This window comes from Apostichopus japonicus, chromosome 22 (genome assembly GCF_037975245.1).
Source record: "Apostichopus japonicus isolate 1M-3 chromosome 22, ASM3797524v1, whole genome shotgun sequence".
Taxonomy (NCBI): Eukaryota; Metazoa; Echinodermata; class Holothuroidea; order Aspidochirotida; family Stichopodidae; genus Apostichopus; species Apostichopus japonicus.
In genome coordinates this window covers 6,996,540-7,019,448 of record NC_092582.1, presented here as the reverse complement: position 1 = coordinate 7,019,448, position 22,909 = coordinate 6,996,540, and the positions used below count along the sequence as shown (strand labels likewise).

The 22,909-nt window shown below is 36.1% G+C and overlaps 2 protein-coding genes across 3 annotated transcripts in view; one reads left to right on the top strand and one right to left on the bottom strand.

Annotated features, from left to right (window-relative positions):
- LOC139964268 (NLR family CARD domain-containing protein 4-like) overlaps nucleotides 1-76 on the top strand; it is a 62,182-nt gene extending 62,106 nt beyond the window's left edge. For both annotated transcript variants that reach the window (XM_071965739.1, XM_071965738.1), the window contains exon 5: nucleotides 15-76. In XM_071965739.1, coding sequence (XP_071821840.1) covers nucleotides 15-61 — 47 coding nt within the window. In that variant the 3' untranslated portion in view covers nucleotides 62-76. The remainder of the gene's footprint in view (nucleotides 1-14) is intronic.
- Nucleotides 1-22,909, bottom strand: part of LOC139964267 (uncharacterized) — an 81,563-nt gene that overhangs the window by 32,368 nt on the left and 26,286 nt on the right. The window lies entirely within an intron of this gene.

Sequence of the window (22,909 nt, the reverse complement as noted above, 5' to 3'; positions counted from 1 at the left end):
TCATTAAATTGAAGAAACTATCGCTGTTCTGCGCCAGACACCAGCGACGCCCTTCTTATAAAAACTGGAACTGGTTAGAGATATCTGTGAAGAAAAAAGGTGAGTTTATAAACGTATTAAATTCACTAAAGTAGCGTTGAAAGGATAAGGTTTGCTCTACTCGAATATATAGAAGAATATACGACAGTATAATGCTTTGTGATTGTACTAACTAAGCTTGTAATGTCGGTCAGTGATTAAACTAAGACAGCCCACAGCCCACGTAGGGTGCATTAACATTATAATGATCAATTTGCTAGTACTGTAGGTTATGAGTTTCCTTCAATCATGAAAATATACACATTTAAAGAAGGGATACTTTCAAAATTGTATATATTATGTTCATTGTTTGAAATAAAAGTTGTTTACTTAATGACCTATTTATTCATGGGATTTTAGTTTATTGATTAACATCGAAACCCAAACCATACTTCATAAAGTATAATTAACATCTTCGTATCTGTCAGAATATATCTGTCATCATGACGGTCGATGGCGAGCCCCCATCTCAAATATTGTATCATAATCACCCCCACCCCTAATTTTCAAACATTTTCAATATACATCGATGTACAATATGAATAACTTACGAGGTGATTAATGGGCTTGAACCAAATGTAAACGTATCGCAAAGGGACATTCGAATGCCAAATAATTGATAAATAATTATGCCACAAGAAAGTAATGTAAAGTGCCTTTGATTGACAATGCAACACATCTCATTAATTTAAGTTTTACCATCCATCGAAATTTCTCCTTCTTTTGGAAATTCAATCATCACCTCCAAATTCCGAGAAAGCCAGCATGTCGACATACACGCTAGGCATTTCGGCATTCACATTTGTCAAACGTAACTTATCACCGTCCGGAAATTACATTCATGTCTTTAATCATTGTGTCAGAAAGAACTTGCAAGTATTACTTTCATAACATTGGTATGGTTAATTATATTATTGATATCCCAACATACAGATGTTGTACCTTTTTAAATCATAGGATAATTATGTATATTTCCTATGTGTGGATTCAAAGGTTTTCTAAGAATGAATCAGTGGTAACCAGAAGCAGACATTTGCATAAAACCAAAGATTTGAAAGAATGGAAGATTGGCCACACACTTTTTTGTACAGCAACTAGTCAAACATCACGTGATTTTGGTCCATGGGGAAGTGAGACGTCACTCGATGGGTAGGTAAAGCGTTGATCCTACAACGAGGCATGGTTTTCCTTGAAAAGATAAATTAATAAGTGGAATACGATACCAGCAAAAGGGTACGACATATATAGTTGAATTTGGCAAGATTTGTTTTTTAAATGTATTGATATAGTTAACGAGTAAACAACCATGAAGGTACAGGGGTGTGCCATTCATTAGCTGATCAAGGGCGGTCACCTCTTTCAAGTTTTTTATTACACGTAGATGTCAAACCAGCTCAAACTTACTTTACTTTATAAGGAGCGCTACGCCTATCAGGCTCATAATGACTCACTATGAGATAGTTATAAATGTTTATTCCCTTCTGCTCAACCCCCCCCCCCCCCCTCCCCACACACACACGATGGAAAGTAGAACTTTCAACTGGTTTGAAATAAGAGTATTAAACGAGGATTTAAACGAGGAACTGCGCCAATACACCGCTGAGGCTATATGCAAAGCCAGCAGTCAATGAAACACCCGCAGTATTCGCTAATCTCCTTTCTAATATATTATTTTTATATTTTATAGCATGTTGTATTTCACGTACGAGCAATATAATACTATTTGTAAATTATCTTGTGCATTCAGTTTGGTGAGCAACGCCATTCATGATAGTTTGAAGTGTTTTTGAGATAATCATAAATTTCACAGGAGTTTTGAGAGAGATACATACATGGTGCTTGAGCCAGGTTAAACTAAGCGGCTAATATTGTTGTTGTTATAACGGCTTTACTCATTATACCTCAAGTTCTAGCTTAGTTGTTATGTTTCGTTTCGTTTCGCATCAAAGCATCACTACGTAACAGTTGGACGACACATAATGTTTCGATGTTCTTCAACTGTCCCCTAGAAATTCCACCCAGGCTACAGCCCTGAAGTATCTTTATTCTGATAGGTTTCTATGTTTCCGATAAAGAGAATGTGCCCAGTACTGTATCCAATGTGCCAAGTAAATGTACCCGACAGTGCTTTTTAAATCTACTTATGATACCATATGTGAGCATGCTGTAGACATCTGTATAACTAGATGATTTATTCTTGAGTGAAAAATTTAAGAATGTTTCCGTTGTGGTTTAAGTTTCAATTTTAATTATAAAGGCCCTAAGTTACCTCCGGATGTTAAATAGATAAGTATAAGCATTAATAAGATGTGACCCGATCCGAGAAAGGTTTTTCGCCTTCCAAGGCGCTCGCGGTCACTCCTTAAGTTTATGCCCCCACTTTTCAATCGGGATTGACGCCCCTGCTTTATATTTATAACAAGAATTAGGCCCTGTGGGTGTTATCATGTGGATATCCATTTAAAGCATGTGAAATTATAATAAAAAACTATAGCTTAGTTTTCACTGAAGAATTAATCACATATTTTGAATAACATGACGTTCTCTGATGCAACGATGAGGTACACTGTCCTTTGATTTTCTCCATAATATACAACAGGGTGGGGGAATCCGATGTCTATTTTGAGCCCCAAAAGACACATTTGTATCTATTTTAAACGGAAACTGGATTCAAGTTAGCCCTCGATATCTCTGGAAACCGGTAAAAGAATCATGTAGCGTGTTGGTTAGATTGGTCTTGCAATTTTCTGCAAAAACAACGTATGTTTGATCTTTCCTTTACATTGTACTGAATAACTTGCAAGGGCGGCGGAACCGGGGGGAGGGGGGCACAGGGGGCACGTGCCCCCACTTTTCCTCAGGTTAAAAATGTGCCCTTTTTCTACATTAAAATTTCTAAATAAAAAGAGTTTACAAAGCGAAACCCACGTCTATTGAAATATTTCGGGAAGTTTTATATATTTACTACCATAGGCGTAGGAGCCCAATTTGATTTGGGGACTGTACATTTGCCCGAAGAATGATACCCAACTTTTTCGCGCGCTCTGCGCGCGTTCAACATGTTAATGTGCATATCATATAGGCATGCATCGGTTATTTCATCGCATCCCAATAAAATACAATCATTTTCCTTGTTATTACCCTTCTATATTGGTTAGAATTATTGGGAAAGTAGTTACAACAATCATGATCATAATAATATAAGTTTAACATTGAAAAACATATAGCAAATTATTTTTCTTCCAGTAGGTGCCCGAAAAATTCTCAGCATATTGCCCGAATTTTCACAAAAATTTTGGGTTGGGGGCCCCCCGCCTCCTACGCCTATGTTTACTACCACAAGGCTTCTAATATTCTGGTGGGTGCTATTATGCATATTCAATTTGCCAAAAAAATCCTAGTGCATTTCAAAAACTGCATTGCTATATTACATTGTGACTTTGTAATAAGCAGAAGCCATTTATAGCCTACTATAAATAATGAGTATAGTTTTAATATCCCATAACCTACCCCATCCTTTCGTATTTTGACATATTTCATTTGCTTTCATGCATGTATCGATCGCGTGTGCAGGGACTTGGACTTGATAACGATTTCACCTCATTTTGTCTCGAAAGAAAACTTGTTCCTTGTTTCCCAATTTGCACATTGGATATTGCAGTGCTAGTATGCATTGTTTCCTTGAGGGTGGGGGGGGGGGCGTTGATGCAGTGATGTGTATACGCAAATAAGATATAAAGGGTATTAAATATCAGGCTGCATCAGTCCAATCGAATTTCTATAAAGTGCCGTTCGACGTTGGTGCCCCCCCCCCAGATTAAAAGTACTTCCGCCGCCCTTGACAACTTGGCACAGTCAGGCGCATAGCCAAGGGGGGGAAGGGGGCATCCGCCCCCTCCCCTTGAGCATATTTAAAAAAAATTAATGTTTTTATGATATTACTAATATTTTCAAAAGAGAAAATGCTAAGATGCAACTTACAAGGCCTGGGAAGTGCCATTTCCAGCGATCTGGGAGGCATTTTCAGCCAAAATTTTCTTGTACGCTTCGCGCCAACCAATGGTGGCGCTACGCTTAGAAAGTATAGGGTCTCTAATAGTTTGCAATGCCGAATCTACAGTTTCGCCCCTCCCTTCGCAAATTCCTGGATACGCGCCTGGGCACAGTTATACCTTTCAAATGCGTCATAACGTCATTCACCTTGAACATGTAGAGTCTTTGAAAACTACCGCCAAATGAATCTTTCTTCCTTCGCTCCTCTGATCTATCATTGACCGCACGACACAAATCAGCCAATGAAATACGTTGCTGGTCGCTAAATAGGCGTGGTATGTCATCAAACGTAGGCACAGTTTGGTTATTAACTGTAATGCCATGCGACTTATAATTTGGCGCCAAAGCTACTCAAGGAGTACAGGAACACCTGTATCTGCACGTGCGTACCTGTGTCACACGCAAATTATTTACATATATACAGGCAGTTGATCATGATCCATTTCTACAAAGGCCTAGATCGTTGTTGTTGACGCTAATGTTGGTCAGTTTTTGCCTTCCTTTCATTCACTTCTTTGTAAAAATTCGGGATTTAAATATCGGATACAGACAAATGACCTAATTTAATTGCTTGTAAGTTTGAAGGTAGGTGTAATAGCTCTTGGTAGGGGAAGTTAGACCTAAGGCTATAGTGACACGCTAGGCCAAGAACATACAATGTAGAATGTAGCCCTTAGCTATATTAGGATTTACCTGATATAAATACGTCTTTCTAAATGAGTGAATTTTCTACCTGAACTCCTATAGTAACGACCACTCTCATAAGACATTAGTTAACTAAACTTCGAAGTATATCTATAATAGTGTGGTCAATAAACAATCAAAACTTTAACTACCTACTGAAAGGATATTAAAAATAAAACTTAAAAGAAGTACTTTTGATATGAAACACGAAAACATACAGACCGAGGCTACAACTTGCATTTCAAATAAGTAGTCAAAGAAAATAATCACCGCACCAGTTACAAAATAGCAATTATCGTGTATCACAGAACAGTTAACTGGAGGTCTTCTCGCATGCTGCTGGTTAGATATTTCATTCTTCTTGAATGTGATAAAAAAAATACCTATAGCTATCAATTTAATATAAAATATCACCACTTCCCTCGCAAAGTTACATGACCTTGAAAGTTGAATACCAACTTTTTGGAAATGGCATTATTCCTATAATATTTGAACGAAGTAGTTTCCAATTACAGTGAATATTCATTTCACAAAGAAGTGACGCGTTTTGCCCAAAACTTTAATTTTTAAATGCGCCATCACTTATTTTCACCTAGTAATATTAGAAAGAATTAATGTCAACATTGCGCTACCGTTTCTATTAGTTATTTCTAGAGAATATTTAAACCTGATAACAAAAACTAAACATCGGTATACGGGTATTCAACTTAACTTTCCAAAAATTAAACAAATGTCGATTTTAACGGATAAAGAAAAGAAAAACTGTAAGGAATCATTATATTTGTTGAAAGTTGTTCCTTGTCCCCTAAGCTGAAATACTGTACATTACTAACACTCTTGAGTTAAGATTACTAAATAAACGTATTCAGAAAATCAAGAAAGGTTTAAAATGCAATTGATATTAACTTTCAAAGTTCATTCAGCAATTGATATTTCTGTATTTGTTGAAAAGTAGTAGGCCAAAAATATTGATAGATTATAAGTTATAGATTCATATAAATTACCGGTATCAATTTAAATTTACCTAGCTTAAAAATGAAGAAAAAGAATCCAAATAAAAATCCTCTGTGCCCAATTTCCTCATCAACCTGAGCCTCTCTCTCCCTCTCCTGACTTTTGACATTGATTAGGTTAAGTGTTACTGAGAACTGGATAAAATACTAAATATATGGAATTGAATAAACACCTATTTTAAAAATTAAATAAATGCTTAAAATAAGTTCCTGCTACAAATAGATACGAATTTTCTGACAATATTTGATTTTAAACCAGAAGACAATCTAGTTTTTACATTATTCCGAAGCCATATTATTAATTTACTTAGCTATCAGAATCAATCAATAATTATATTGACCTATTTATCAACCTTTATTAATATTAACCCTGGTCCCAACAGTTACCCCCACCCCCCCCCCCCAAAAAAAAAGAGCGGAAATGAACCAAAACGAAAATACATTAAACAAATAAGTAGTAATAATTTCAATCTTTCTGCTTTTGTATCTATATACAGAACAAATCAAAGTAAAGCTAACCAATATTTCTTGCATGAAATAAATCTTTAAAACTTTACCATTGTCCTATTTAACCCAATTTTATAAATCTCTTGTTTTTATAACCTGCACAAATATAATCCTCCCTTAATAAAGTCCTATTTCCATTTTTCTTTAAATAATTAATTTATTCTTGTTTATATTTTATTACCTCTTCAAAATCAACCACTGGTTCACGTTCGTTAAAATTCATTCCAACACACAAAATTACATAAACACAACCTTAAAATCCGTACAATTCATCGCTTATACTCTCTTCCATGTTCTTTCTTTTTTTTTATCATTTATAAACATCCTAATAATTATTCTAATCGTAATCAAGTCCAATATATTTATCTCTATCTACTCTATTATCAGTAACTCTATTCTTTCATTCTAGATTCCTATCTCCAGTGTGCATCTACGGTCCTGCTCTCCTGGAGTTGATGAGTCTGGTCTGAACCTTATCCTTAAGTCTGGTCTCTCTCTCTATCCTGAGTTCTCTCCAGGAGCTGCGGATCAATGACATCGGCAGGAGACTAACTAACGAAGAGTTGGCGGCCATCTTGTCTTACTCCTCACAGTGTACGAGCTTGAAGGAGCTGAAGTAAGTATTCCGGTGTAGATGTTAGAATCATTATAACAGTTAAACAGGGTTTTAAATTAATTAATAAAAGTTATCATTATTAAACTAACAATATAGAATGTAAAAGCTGCTGTATTTTAATATCAAGAATTGGATTTAATTAGTTTAAGTGGATTTATTTTAAGAAATTAGGCCATCGTTTAAGGAATTCAGTAGAATGTTTCGGCAAGTGAAACAAACTTAAGGAATTAAATGGGGATTATTTAACTCGATGAAGGACGGTAGGGTATCGGGGAAGGGGTTGGTACGGTGTTAGAGGTAAAATGTTCTTTTTTTCTTGAATAAGCTTAGGTTTAAAATAAGAAGAGAGTCTTAGAGCGACACAAATATTTAGTTTGGATAAAAAAGGCACAAATTTGTTGAATATTAATTGTCCTAGTGAAATTTGCCAGCGTTTTATGAAGATGTTCAAAATGATAAGCTGAATTGTTCAGTTGAAAACACAACAAAAATTCTTGAATAGCTTGAAACTATTTTATTCGAAAACTTTATCAGACAAAAATTAGAAATATTGTTTTTAGAAAGCCTCCACATTAATGAATATTTTATTTTAAATGTTTTCAAAAAGAAAATGAATGCAACACAACGTTTATTATTCAACTTAAATTAGTTTCATTAGATCTAGAAAGACTCCAATAAAAAACATATTTAAATTATCAAATTTAAGACTAGAACTAACACTCAGCAGATGGTTTTAATTCAAAGAAAACGAACTATAAATTACAACTTAAAAAATATTTTAATTATAAACTCTGTAATTGACCGGTAATGTAAATCCTTTACTATGAAACATTAGTGGACGTGAATTTATTAAAATTAAATAACTTTAAAATTGATAAAACTATATAACTAAAGCATCCTAAAAGAAAACCCGAAGAAATAAAGCGATGGTATTCGTACCTATGATGTATACTTACAAAACAGAAAACCAACATTTGACGTAGAAGAAATATAAAAAAAGGCAGTTGAAATTTCCTGAGAGACTCACCGTAATTTCATAAATAGGCAGTTTATAATGAGGAAGTCATCCAAGTGAATATTATTTCATACATAGTCTATGGGTAGAAGTGGAGTCGTTAACACCTGTTTGCAAATGTAGTCCTAAAAAATGCGTACGTCAATTTATCGTAATGATCAGGTAGGCTCTTCGCTAGAGTTTTACCACCCAACACACCTGTTTAAATTTGTACACCCTTCTACCACTCATTTCACTGTAAGTTATTATTTCACACTCTCAAACCCTATCGTCACCTTGTTTTCTTGCATTGGTTTTGCTAGCAAGAGTCCCGTTATTAGGTTACAAAGCCGTATTTTCTTTAATTTCTTTACTTCCAATAATTCCCGGCTAAGAACATTTGTAGTTTACCGACAGGCACGTTAGCCTCGCTACTTCTAGAATACATTTCATTTTCTCAGACAAGAATAACGAGTCTTATTAAATTCAAATTATTTACAATCTGCAATTAGTCATAATTGTCATTGAAATTGAATATTTTGCCTTTTCGTTACCCTCCATCCCAACCCTCAAACCTCCCAGGTGCCTTTAAATTATTTCATTAATCAACCACAGACACTGTATGTCCTCTCACCTTATCGCCACCCAGTCACAACACCCTCACCTACCTCTGATCTAAATGGCTATGGCATGAACTAATGTAATTTTGTTATCCGCGAGTCTATTATGCTATAGATGCGTCCGCTTCCATTACAAAACCTAACCACCCGACAAAGCAAACACAATAAAATGATATAATACACTACAAACAGGCTTTCATTTGTTTACATCAATAAATACCGGTCCCGCCCGATGTTACATTCTAACCGAGGAAAAAACATAAATTAACTTCCTTGACACCAACTTTCCCGTTTAGTTCAATATTAGAAAAGTAAATTCTTGAAGCCGAGATTATTTGTGACAGGTCCTTTCTAAATTCTCACCATATTTGTTTTGTTTGTTATTCTGAGAACGAGACAGTAAAGATTGTTAGGAAGCTCGTTAATTCCAGGTTGCGGGATCTTCTTCACGCGAACACTACGTCTCCATATTTGTGTATATTCAAAGAAAGCCTAAACTCTCTCTTGCAGTAGAGAGATATGGAGAGCTTATTCATTGGTTTCAGTCATTGGAGATCACAATACAAACCATTGAGTGAATAATGAAAAATTCTCAGACAACCCCCCCCCCCCCTCCCCCGTCAATATTGAGTATGTAACACCTGTAACTACTGTAAAGACCTAATTAGCATAATAATGGAGATGAAACGAGCTTGTCAAAATATACTGAATTCAGCACTGAGATCATTACGTATCTAGTACACCTGGATCGTTGTCATGGCATTACAGGTGTAAACGAATGCCACACTTATGGAAGAAATCCGAGGCACATCATATTCATTCCTACTACTGATGCTTTGAGAAACGCGCTAGTTATTTGTTAAAATCTATGTCGCTCTATGCTGCTGTAAGAACTTAACTCCGTTTAGTACGGTAGAGGTAGAAATCGGTCATGTTCATATATTTTGTCATACCGATATTGTTGTTTTATGAATTAATAAGTTATATTTAGATTTATCATTGTATAAAGTATATATCAAGGGCAAATCAGTACCAAAACGTAAAGGACAATTCAAATTGGTCACGCGTACAGCATTTTAATTCATTTTTATAATTTTTCTTAATTATTCTGTCACATTGAAGAACCATCAGCTCAGATTCGGACTTCACAAGTTTTTTTTTAAATTTATATTGCATTTTGCTGTTTGATTTTGATGCCCGAAAAAAATCCATGTTTTAAGAGATATTAGTCATATACTAAGCAAAGCAGAAAGATTAGCAATATGCAACCCTATATGATCTGTCCTGTATACAAGTTTAATACATTGTTCACGTGTTATTTAAGGTCGTGTGGCTGAGAAGCTGGCACGGTTTTTTTAGTACTAGATTATGTATCCTCCCCATTATCACATCATAAATCTGTGTGTAATATTTGAAGTTACTTTCTCAAAATTTAAAAGAGGTAAACAATGAAACCTGCACCGACAGAAGTGTTTACATAATTTTTGGTAGCACATCAAAAAGAAGGATTTTCTTCAAAGAAATTCATCATTTTTGAGGGTGGTATAAAGCTTAGGATGCTCTTTAAACACAGATAGGTCGTCTAGATTGTTCAGGGATTGTTATTTGTCTCTTAAGTTGCCTGTTTCTAAGTTATTTCTTGTTCTCTGGTTACCATACATTTTTAGCTTCATCATTTTTGTGTCAAATAAATTATACCTTAGACGATGATTACTTTACTTCGCTCCACAGGTTTTGGTATTACCCCCTTCCAGATTCTGTTGCAGTTAAATCGATTCCACCGTCCTTGAAATCAAGAAATGTTAAAGGTATTTGATAATGACGTCATTTTGAACCTTTCGTCCTTAGCTCAGTTGAGTAATGCATTAAAAGCAATTATTGGATGGTCTGATGTTCTGTAAATGATAAGATATTAAGGCATTGAATACAATAACCTAGCGTCTCATACTTCATATGTATAAGTTCAAGCAATATACATTAACAAAGATCTTATCTCAGTTTTAGTGTTCATGTTAATAATATATATCTCATCAGTTATCTTCAAATCAGTCTTACACGCTGTTCTTTTAATACTTCTAGACTACTACAGTGAGAAAAGAAAGTCATGTAACAGGCAATTAACTGGACCCCGACCAAGGGGGATGGCGGGACATCTGGCTATCTGACATAATTTTTAGAAAATATATTTGCAATGTCGGAACTCAGTATTGCGTGTATAAAAAAGCAATGCCATTAGTCGATAACTTTTTTTACAGTTTCATTTACAGTCATTGTATGTCCTCAACAAATGGCATTACTAAAACAAACGGTAGTAACAATGAAGGGTTCTGTGATGACTAGTTAAGGAGACATAACATCTGTACTTAATACATTTAAGTTATTACTGTCTGTGACTGACCAAACATGTAAATTCACACGTGCTTGGAATTCCCCTCGATCTCACTGTGAGTTATGTGTGGCGTTACAACTAATTGACTGTTTTTAATTAGCGAGGTAGTAATCGTTGAGTCTGACAAAGAATTTCAAAAATGTTTAAGCTTAAACTTCCATCGCTGCTGGTGTGTTTGTGTTAGACCTGATTATTAAGGTAACTCGTTACTTTTACATGCACCTAGTCTTTCCTTTAGCTTTCAGCACAACATGCAGCTTCAAAAGACTCCAGGTTTAAATAATGTTTATAATATAAAAGTATCATGCTACTGCACCTCCACCCTCGGGAGTCCAGACGGGGCGAACTCGGGGCGCCATTTCGGAAGCCCCCGTTTTTCGGGGGATCTTTTCGGGAGCCCCCTTTTTTTCTTAAACGAGCACACAACTTCTCTTATTTTATTATTACTACTATATTTGTTCATTATTAATATTAATATATTTTATATATTGTTTATTTCATTTTTTTTCTATTTACATATTTTTATATTTTATACTTGAACTGTCCTAAAGACTTTCTTACGTCCGTGCTCATCACGGTGTGCTCTTTGCTCTTTGAGTCACTCATTTGGTATTCGCGTGCTCATCGCATCCACCGTATCGTGCGTTTTTCTCAGCATTTACTGTTTTTGCTTCACTGTTACTGATGCGACTGAACGTTCTAGCAAGATGTTCAACTTTGGCCTGTCCTGCAGCTTCACCGATTCCCAATAGTTCCATATGACCAAATTAGAAGTCGTTATATCTAAGGTTCGGTCAATGTACCGATTACTTTAATCAAGCGTTCTGCAACCTATTCGTTCAGGTTTTAAAGTAACTGAAATTTATTATCATTGCTTTACAAAATAAACTTATACACGTAAACTTTTATATATATATATATATATATATATATATAACTATGGATCATATATATATATATATATATATATATATATATATATATATATATATGATCATAATATCGGGTAATGGTACAGCGACTGAAAAAATTTCCAAATTCGTGGATCTCCTCATCCAACCTCTCGTTTCGGCCCTACCGTCCTACGTGCAGGACACTACGGATTTCATCCGGAAAATTGGGGAAATAAAAAATCTTCCCTTATCTTCTCTGTTAGTTACCTTGGATGTGTCTTCGTTATACACAAATATCCCTAACGAAGAGGGCATTTCGGCCTGCACAAAAGCATTCAAACCGAAACGTGGCAAAACCCCCACGAAGAAAGAATTGGCCGAATTAATGCAACTTATCTTGACCAACAATAATCTGGTATTTGGCAACAAACACTACCTCCAAATTCATGGCACCGCAATGGGTACCAAAATGGCACCGTCTTTTGCCAACATCTTTATGGGCAACCTCGAGAAAGAATTTTTATCTCGACAAAACTTGAAAACCACATACGTGGTTACGTTACATTGACGATATCTTTATGATATGGACCCATGGGGAGGCAAATCTAAAACTCTTCATTGATGACATAAACTCGTTTCATCACACTATCAAATTCACTGCTGATTTTTCTGGACATGGCGTTCACTTTCTGGACACCACCGTGACCCTACAAAATGGTTCACTCAAAACAGACTTGTTCAATAAACCCACGAACAAGCACAACTACCTCTTACCAAGCAGTTGCCATCCACGTCACTGTACCAGAAATATTCCGTACAGTCAAGCGTTGCGCATTCGACGCATTTGCTCCTCTGAAGTCGATTTTGATTCACGCACTAAAGAACTGTCACAACACCTCCTAAACAGACAGTATTTTCGGGGTACTATTGAAAATGCCATCAAAAAGGCTAAAAGCAAACCCCGTACCGAAACATTGACGTACAAAACTCGTCAAACCAGTTCCAAAAGGGTACCATTGGTTACTGAATTCCACCCTGGTCTCCCACCACTGGCTAATATCATTCAGAAGAATTTTCACCTACTTCAAGGCACCGAACGCCTGAAATCAGTATTCCCAGAATTACCTGTCATCGCTTTTAAAAGACCCAGCAACCTTCGGGATATCTTAGTTCGGGCATCCTTTCGGGATGACACCCCATTAGGGGAAAGCAAACCAGAAACTATAGGATCATCGCCCTGTACACAAAATTGCAAAACGTGCTTACTTGTCGATTCGACCGGGGCCTTTCAGAGCAACCAAACCAAACGCACGTTTCAAATTCGGCACAAAATTAACTGCCTATCCAAAAATGTCGTTTACCTCATCTACTGCAATATTTGTAACTTACAATACATTGGAGAGTCAAAAAACACTCTTAGAATGAGAATGACACAACATAGATCGGCGATCAAAACAAAAAAGATCTACCAACCTGTTGCAAATCACTTCAATCTCCAAAATCATTCAATTGAGAATTTGCGTGTTATTGCCATTGACCAGAACGATTCTTGGACAGATAAATCTAGGAAAGCGAAAGAAAATTTCTGGGAACTAAACCTAAAGACCACGGCACCATTCGGTTTAAACATCAGAAACGATTTGCCGTCCCAGATAAACCAAAACAATTCCTTTACAATTACGACGGAATCGGATTAAAATAATCCGACGCGGATTAAAATAATCCGAATTTCTAAAACTTCTGCTCAATTCAGCAGAAATCAGTAAGTCGCTTTATAACCATGCCGACAATCTTCTCTATAAAATAGTTTCAATTCCTGCTACTCCTTGTCACTTTCGGTGATCATGCACTGAAGAAGAGCTAGTTTTGCTCGAAAGCTCTGCAAAAACCAAACATTGGCTGTTTTACTTCCAATCACTTACCTAATCAATTATTGTACCTCACTCGAGATCCAGCCTTTCTCTAAATGCAGCATAGTTGTTTAACAGTTTTTCCGTTATTCCTATATATATATATATATATATATATATATATATATATGAAAATCGTAATGAGTTGGAAAATCAAGAACAGTGAAAAAACTTTCAGCCTCCACTGGGATACGAACCACGGGCCTCCCGTAGTATTGTATATATATATATATATATATATATATATATATATATATGTGTGTGTGTGTGTGTGTGTGTGTGTGTGTGTGTGTGTGTGTGTGTACCTAGACATATATATACTTTAAGAAGTATATTGGGAGGGGGGGGGGGGATTGTAACGACTTGCCCGAAAAATATTACCAAACTTTTCGCGCGGTCCACGCGCGTTCAACATGTCATATCATATAGGCTGAATCGGTTATTATTGGCTATAATTTTGGGGGAAGTCGTTACAATAATAATTATAATAATAATATAAGTTTAACCATTGAAAAACAAACTGGTGAATTACCGAATATATAGGTGCTGGTGAAAACTATTGTATTCCTTTAGCTACATCACTGCAATTTATTTTTCTTTCAAAAAATTCTCAGCATATTGCCCGAATTTTCACAAAAACATTTTTTTGGGGGGGGGGCTGCAGCAACCCCCCCCCCCGACCACCCACCGCCTCCTACGCCTATGCCTATATATTAATCTTACAAGCTAAAACGAAGGCTTCCGAAACAGCTCCTTAAAAGCAGGAGACGGCCCCGAAAAACGGGTGCCTGTGGGCTCCCAGAGGGTCATTCCCAATATAACGATGCCATAATATCATCTAGTCGCGTTACAACTCGTTTGGCTTCAATCTATTTTATCTTGAAGGACATTGGCTCCGATGCACAGTATCTTCTAGATACATCTAACCCTTCCGATTAGTACTTTTGTTTAGTGCCGCTTTACCGTTACGTAAGTTGTTTGGGACAGTTCACGTGGGGTAGTATACATTCTGGCTATTAAGTGCGTTGCAACTATTGCTCATTTAGTATTATGACTTTTGTTACAAACGGGAGCGCTAGGATTCTAGCGTGTACGTATAAGTGTATGCATTCCCCTTCTGCAGTTTGTGTACCATCTAATGTAGAACTATTGTACTCTCTTGGAATATCCAAAATGGAAGAAAGGTTGTGGGATTCGATAAGACTTCCAAACAGATCAAAAACAAAGCTCACGAAAGAGCCCCCAAAACAGACAACTATATATTATGTATTATATATATATATATATATATATATATATATATATATATATATACATATATTACCTATATATATATATAGATATAGATATATATATATATATATATATATATATATAGCCTATATATAGCCTATATATAGCCTATATATACTACATTGACTGTCATCTACACGTAGGCAAGGAAGTCTTTGGGACAGTTCACGTATAAATATAATATATAAAATATATATATATAAAATGAGAAAAATAAATAATCATAATCATAATATAAAAAAAAACGGGAGCTCCCGAAATGGTGCCCCGGGTTTGCCTCGTTTGGACTCCCGAGGGGGCTATATTATATATATATATATATATATATATATATATATAATGAAAATAAATAAATAATAATCATAATAATAAAAAAAATCATTTTACATTGGACTGGACTGGAGTAAAATACTAAAGAAAAAATATGAAATATATAAGACTAATGTAAATTGAATAAGATTGTCAAAGAAAAGCTTGAATAAATCGCTCTCGTTCTCATCCACTCGCTCCTTCGTCCACAAGTGTGTTAGTGAATGACACACTTGTCTGAAATCTTAGAAAGTAAACATTTGTTGTGGATTCGTGATCCCCCATCTCACATTCCACTCTAAAGAATCCATCAGTGATTTTAGACTTTGGAATCACTAGCTCCATTTCTACTTCAATTCTTCGTTGCTGTGGCGTCACACAAATCCTGACTCAGTCAATCTTGATATTGTTTCTTCTTGGAATATTTGTATTTCATTCATTCTGGATATTGAGGATTGATGAGGTGGTTAATGAAACCTGCTGTGCAACCTTCGACTGTTCTCATCTTGAACATCTCAACAAGGAAAGGATTATCAAAGAAGCAAGATCAAATGTTTAAGAGAGCAATATATGAAATGCCTCATCAAACCGGTCCACACTACGGATATACATGTCTATACTTTCACGATTGTTAATTTAAAAAAAGGAATTGTCGTAACACCTACTAATGTAATAATCAACAACAAATGTAATTCTAACCACCAACGTGGAAATAATGACGTAATCAAGTGTCTATTTCAAACAACCAATAATCTACTGAAGCTGACCACTGAAAAAATGCTTAACGCAAACTAGCACTAAATTTCATCCGAAAGCTTACCTAGGTCAGGGACCGGCTTTAAACTTGAATTGGGTGGGGGTCTAGGGTCAAATACCCTTTCGTGACGGGCTCTACCAATTACTTGCCGAAATGTAAAACGGCAAATGTTTATAATGGGATCCGGGCTAACGTCTCTCTTACCCTCTTTAAATTAAAAATTACCTCTAAATTTTCAAGGTGGGTTGGGGGGGGGGGTCAACTCATATTTTTGAAGTTTTTATTGACGTAATAAGCCACAGTTCTTTCATTAAATTGAATATAACAAACAAATTTCCCATAATTGCGTAGCTTATGATGTAAGTTATCACTAAATAAAGATTGTAACACAGGATGAGGTGGTGTAAACTACATGTGATCTGTTTTATGCTCATTGATTGGATCAATCGAATAAACAAAAGGGAACCATCAAACATATAAAATGCTCATTTTAACCCGCTGGTCATATTCAGCGTACGTCCTTAAGGCTGTGTTCCAATAACCATAACAGTTTTTTGCTCAATTCTCGCAAGATTCCATATGGCAGGTGAAATTTGTCATTAGCTTTCCAGATATTCATACCGTACATATTTCTGATGGTGACTTTGGATATATAAGCCCATTAAAGAATGGTCACATGAGATGACAATTACGTCTTACCATGTTGAACTATAGTGATGTTTACAATTACTTTATCTATATCTTCCTCACACCCTGCAGGTATAGCGTATGTCTGGGTTAAGAAGTTTGATATTTCGGCAGGTGATCAAAGGTCACATACCATGTGTTAATTATTAAAGTTTTTAGCATTCTGTTGGTTTGAATGTCGGTGGCCCTGTGTCGCTTAGATATATTGATTTTTTTTTTTCGATTTGATCACCTGACCAACCAGGTCAAGCGCCAAAATTGCGGGTGGTATTTGTCATATTCAATATTTAACCCAGAGATTTCAAAGGATATATTAAAAGAGAAATTTGTAATGTTTATTACTTTATACTTTAACTCCATTGTTTGAAATCAAAGTTGGTAAGTAAAGCTAATGACTTAACTTGCTTTGGGAATTTAGTAGATATAAGTCCATGAAAAATCATCGCAAGCAAAAAAAAAACAATCTTCCGCAAGGTTTTCACTAAGAAGTTCAGAAATTGTGTCACTGTGAAAATTTTCTCAATTTGAATTTACGCACCTGTTTCAATTTCTTCCCCTTTATATTTAAGTGACAATGATCTCACACTATATATTATAAACCTCCTTACTCAAAAAGAATAGACACGCAGCCATGCTAGCATGAGATCAGGGTTTTCTTTGCTGATTAATTTAATCAGTGATGAAGTGATCACAATTACGAAGATATCACTGTAAAATGATCCTGCAGCAATAAACTGAAAGTGAACCGATGACGTATTGACATAGCGTAGGGATAAATGTTTCAAAATTCCATATCCCATTAGCTCTAATACTACATGTGGCATATTGCATATAAAGAACGACTGATGTCATTAATCTACTAAGCGACTGAACACCAGTCTATGCATCACCTTGTATCTTTTACCCAATGTCATCTCGTTGTAAACACCAGTCCGGCATTTTGTTCGTATTAATAATAACGTTGAAATATTAGTCCTGTCTCATCTCATTATTTACGAGGCCTTTTGAAGCGGAGATTGCCGCCGTAACACTGCAAGAGTCTTATTTACATGTTATTTGAACGTATTTACATATTATTTCATTTTGGCGATGTGACATTATTTCTGAGTTTAGTCCAATGAGTATAATTGTGTGGTTTCTGTCAATGAATAGCATAATATAATAACTAGATACAGACTCTGATATATTTAATTCCAATCTACTTTATTATATTCTTCAGTGTTGATCTATCGCATTGGTCAGGGTTATCGACGATTGAATTTGAAGACTGGTCGATGGCAGGTAAGAGATCGTACAAGTCTCTTTTAGCGGTTACATATTCATAATGGAGGTATCGACAGATATTTTTAACTTTACACGTTTCACTTTCACTATTTTCACTACCGAGTGAAAGGAGTTGATTAAGATCTCTTCAAAGCTATAAACAATTCATATTTCAGAATGATTAAATATTGCTGTCGCTCTAAACCAAACTTTGCTTTTCCTTTTACATACTTGCTTATATAATATCCCATTCAGGCTATACTTCTCTTTTGTAAATAATGAATAATATTATATGAATTTCTATTCATTCTCTTTTTACCGGTTTCATATGTTGCATTTAATTAGACTGCAGTGCAATCCCTGGTTAATGATAACTTGTTACGGTTTCTTTACCATTCGAATATCACTCCCATCAACAAAATAAATATATATCACCGACGGTATGGCTGGAGAGCTTCGAAAAGTAAATAGTTCGAATCGCTGATATTATCGAGTTTCAATTTACTCTGATCACAGTGTATATCACTTACATATTGTAATGACGGCGTTATTGAATGTAAAGGTGATAATTGATTTTAGAGACGTGGAAGAAGGCAATTCCTCCCTTCACAAATATCTTCTTATACTGTTTAAGAACCTTTCCTGATTAATACAGAATTCAAGTACTGGTTTGGTCCTAGGTTTAAAACTATGCGTCGGTATCTAGGGTGTCACAATCCTTGCTTAAAGATGTTGAGTGTTAAATGATAATTTCCAAACAGTAAACGTTTTAATTTCATATCTTAAAGAACATTTACAATAACTGTACAAATGGCGGAGAAAGCTTTGTTTTTTGCTCACGATTTCTCAAGCAGTCTAATGGAACTTTGATAAATCTCAGTATATGATATGATATAAAGATACTATATGTCACATGTTGGATATAAGAAATCATTGTTTTTGGTAGTTGTGAGAAGATCATATGATGTCAACAGCATTCAAAATGTGAAACATGTCCCATACCACGATGCCCGAGCCTTTTGTGATTCCAATATGTCAAAAGGCATACATTAACTGTAATGTCCCCGTAACCTATTTTGATCGTACCGACAGCTAGATTGCTGTCTGCTAATTGGGTACTACTGATCTTAATAGTAAATATGTCCTGAAACTACACTTACTTCTGACATACACACTGATATAGACTGAATATGGGTGTACCTTTTCAACATCTAGTAGTACCGTGCACGTGACTGGGTTTGATTTACTCTGTAAAATCGTGCTTTCAAATAATTATGTCCGGAAGTGAAACCAAAACGGCCATTTTCAGATTCTCATCGTTTTGCAATGTGTGTAAGTATAGTCGGTGTGGAGTCTCTTCTATACGCTTCCGTATGTAACCATAACGGCTTAAAAGATAAGGTTATGTGGCAGCCGTATGTCTGTGAATCATTTGTAAGTAGACTCTATTTACACTGGCTATCAGCAAACTGATTAATTGCGACTATATATACGGTATTTGTGACATATATGACATCATCCTACAGAGATGTATTGACACGGTGGAATAGTATGTATGATCCATGAACAATTTACAACTATATGAAATTGACTTCAATCATTGATACCTATGACCTATAACTTATGTCTCGTGTGGCGTATTTACCCGGAAATGCAACACAATTTACTTTAATTGCCAGTGAACTCTCACCAAAATTTATCACTACACAAATGAAATGAAATTTCCTTTTTCTAGATAACCATCACCAAGAGGATTTCTTTCTTGTCTCAGCAAATGAGATAATAATGATTGTAACTGAATACATATTAAACCGTAGCGAAGTATTATATTAGAAATAGTAAACTGAATGACATTTTACAGTAATGTACATATTTCAAAATATTTTTCATGACATAAAAAAAATAAGTTTGTTTTCTTTTTGCTTCAGCAATGTGACGATGAAGGCAATATTGAGGTAAGTAATACAGTGAAAGTTCATATGTATAGACTATAGTAACAAACTGATTGATTAACGATAGGCTACAGTAAGTTTCAAAAAACCGTTGTCCTTTGACTTTGCCGTATCATCTTAACTATTTGCTAGCAGAATCCCACTACATGTTATTAGTATGGATAGCCACTGCTTCATATTGATACATTTTTTTAACTATTCGATCAACCAGACCAGTTTAGATCAGAAAGACACATCTAAATTTTGAAAATTTTCCATTTGATATTTGAATGGGATTAAGGCAAGATACATACTACATGATTTTGGTAAGTCGAATGGAATCAGTGCCTGTATGTATTATATTTCTGATATACCCTGGTCTATTCGACCGTATTCAAGTTAATTAATAGCACTGTTAGGTAAGTTAGGTCAAAACCCAAAAGAAAAATGTAGTGAGTTCGGTGTCTAGAACGATAATTGCCTCTGGTACCCGCACCCCCCCCCCCCCCCACCTCCCTTCCTTCGCTACTGCTGAGACAATCCTCAATCGGTCACTGCCATGGTATCGCAAATTTATTACAATCAATGCAAAGGCTTTTAATATTTTATTCTTAGATACTTATACGAGGAAAAACCTCGAGACAGTGCAAGTCAAATCCACGTGTATAGATTACTTAGCGGAAGCATTGGTTTATATTACACTCTACATAATATGGGAGTATAGATTAATAATAAGCGTAATGTTATGTAATGTTATATTTGATCCAAATGAGACAAATCCTAGATTTTGTCACACAATATACCTCAATATATAAATCTTCTTATTTAAAATAATTGATAACCAAACACGTTTCCATATTAGTATTTCCTACAATACTTTAGCTTTAAACATGTTAAATCAAGCTATTGAAATGTATTGGGATTTTCTTATCCTAAGGAATAGCTTAAAATATGTAGCAAAATGAAGCAGTGGCTATTTATACTAATAACAAGAGATTTATATTTCATATGAAAATGAGGGAGGGAATGTTTTCCTTCAATTTCGAAGGGATGTTTGTGCAAAGTTGATGAATAGAATCTGTAATGAATGCTCTGAAAGATTAGGGAACTGAAAATCGTGTCTCAAAATATAAATAAACAAAACTATAAACGTTAAACAGCAGTAACCTATCATTCTGCAACACTTTAGGAAAATGATGACACAAGTAGTTCTGCCAAGCTGAACAATGACACAATTAAATCGTGTAAAACTTCAAATTAAAATTTACAATCAAGTGCTGCTTTAAGGCATTTTGGTACCCCAGAGTTATTTTACCAAAACCAAACGTACCATGAATTGTGCTTTAAAGATTTTTGCTTAACCCAAGTTGTCACCGGCATTTTTCTGAATTACACATCCCACTTACTGTCCAGGCTTTCGAGAGCATCTGAATATTATTTACTGATAATAAACAATAATGTAAGGTTAATGTTAGGAAAACAAATGCTTCAGATTCAAGGTTTTACTATAACCTGGTTCACTCACTATGAAGACTGTCATTTGCAATGTATTCACAATAGTTGTCGCCCCCCTTCTTGTTCACTGTATACTACTTATATAGTCATAAAAGTCTCCCCTGCCCTCTTTCCTATCTTTAAAATGACCGTTAGATAAATGATTCCGGGTAATACCCCGCACCAACAGCTCATAGCTGACCGTAGAACATAAATAAAAACATATTATCTAAATATGGGTGTACCTTTGCGACAGCTAGTAGTACTGTAACGACACGTCAAAGCTCATTGTTTGTCGTTAGCGTTAACATGTATTTTATCCAATCAAATGTTTTAACTTGGGTTGATTCTTTACATTATTAAACGCTTTACGGGAATTGTTTGTTAGATAAAATCTTATAAGGGGGTGTCACTTGCTTGATTTATGAACAACTGTTAAGGGGGAACTCTCTCTTGTTGACCGATTTTGGAGGTCACTGAGTAGGACGTCTAGTTACGTTCCGGGGGGCCAAAAATGTTAGGTCTGGGTAAATCTTGACCAGCACGCATGTCGTATTTAATCGTGTTTTATTGGTTGATGGTTGTAGACTGGGCGTGGTTTATGTTTCTAATAGGTTTAAGTGTAGGTTCACACGTTATAGGTATAGGAAGTAGTTTCTGTTTAAAAGCAACTGCGGGCTCGGACGAGGGGCGGTTCCCGGCTCGGAATAGGAGGGGTAGAACGATTGTGACCATGAGTTAGGAGACGAACGAGTCATCTATTGGCAAAAACAGTGGTGGAACAGCCCAGGAAGTAGGATCGGAAGACGAGTAAAATAACCTAGAAGACCAGGTTCAACACTTCGGTTCGACTGCGCCGCAGATCACCAATCCGCCAACTGCGCCGCCGATCACCAATCCGCGCCGCTGTTCACCATTCCGCCGACTGCGCCGCAGATCACCAATCCGCGCCGCTGTTCACCATTCCGCCGACTGCGCCGCAGATCACCAATCCGCGCCGCAGTTCACCAATCCGCCAACTGCGCCGCCGTTCACCAATCCGCCGACTGCGCCGCCGTTCACCAATCCGCCAACTGCGCCGCCGATCACCAATCCGCGCCGCAGTTCACCAATCCGCCAACTGCGCCGCCGTTCACCAATCCGCCGACTGCGCCGCTGATCACCAATCCGCCAACTGCGCCGCTGTTCACCATTCCGCCGACTGCGCCGCAGTTCACCATAGCCCAATCTTCAGCGCCGAAGTCTATCATTCTGCCCTCCGTGCCGAGACCCGCCATTAGTAATGTACTGTGTTGTATTTAACTTCACCGACTTCTAAGCATTTGTTAAAACCTGGTTTCGTATTTAATAATTGCCTCTGTAATGCACGACCACTGTGCACCATCTTGACATGTATATTGATCGTAAATAGACGGGTA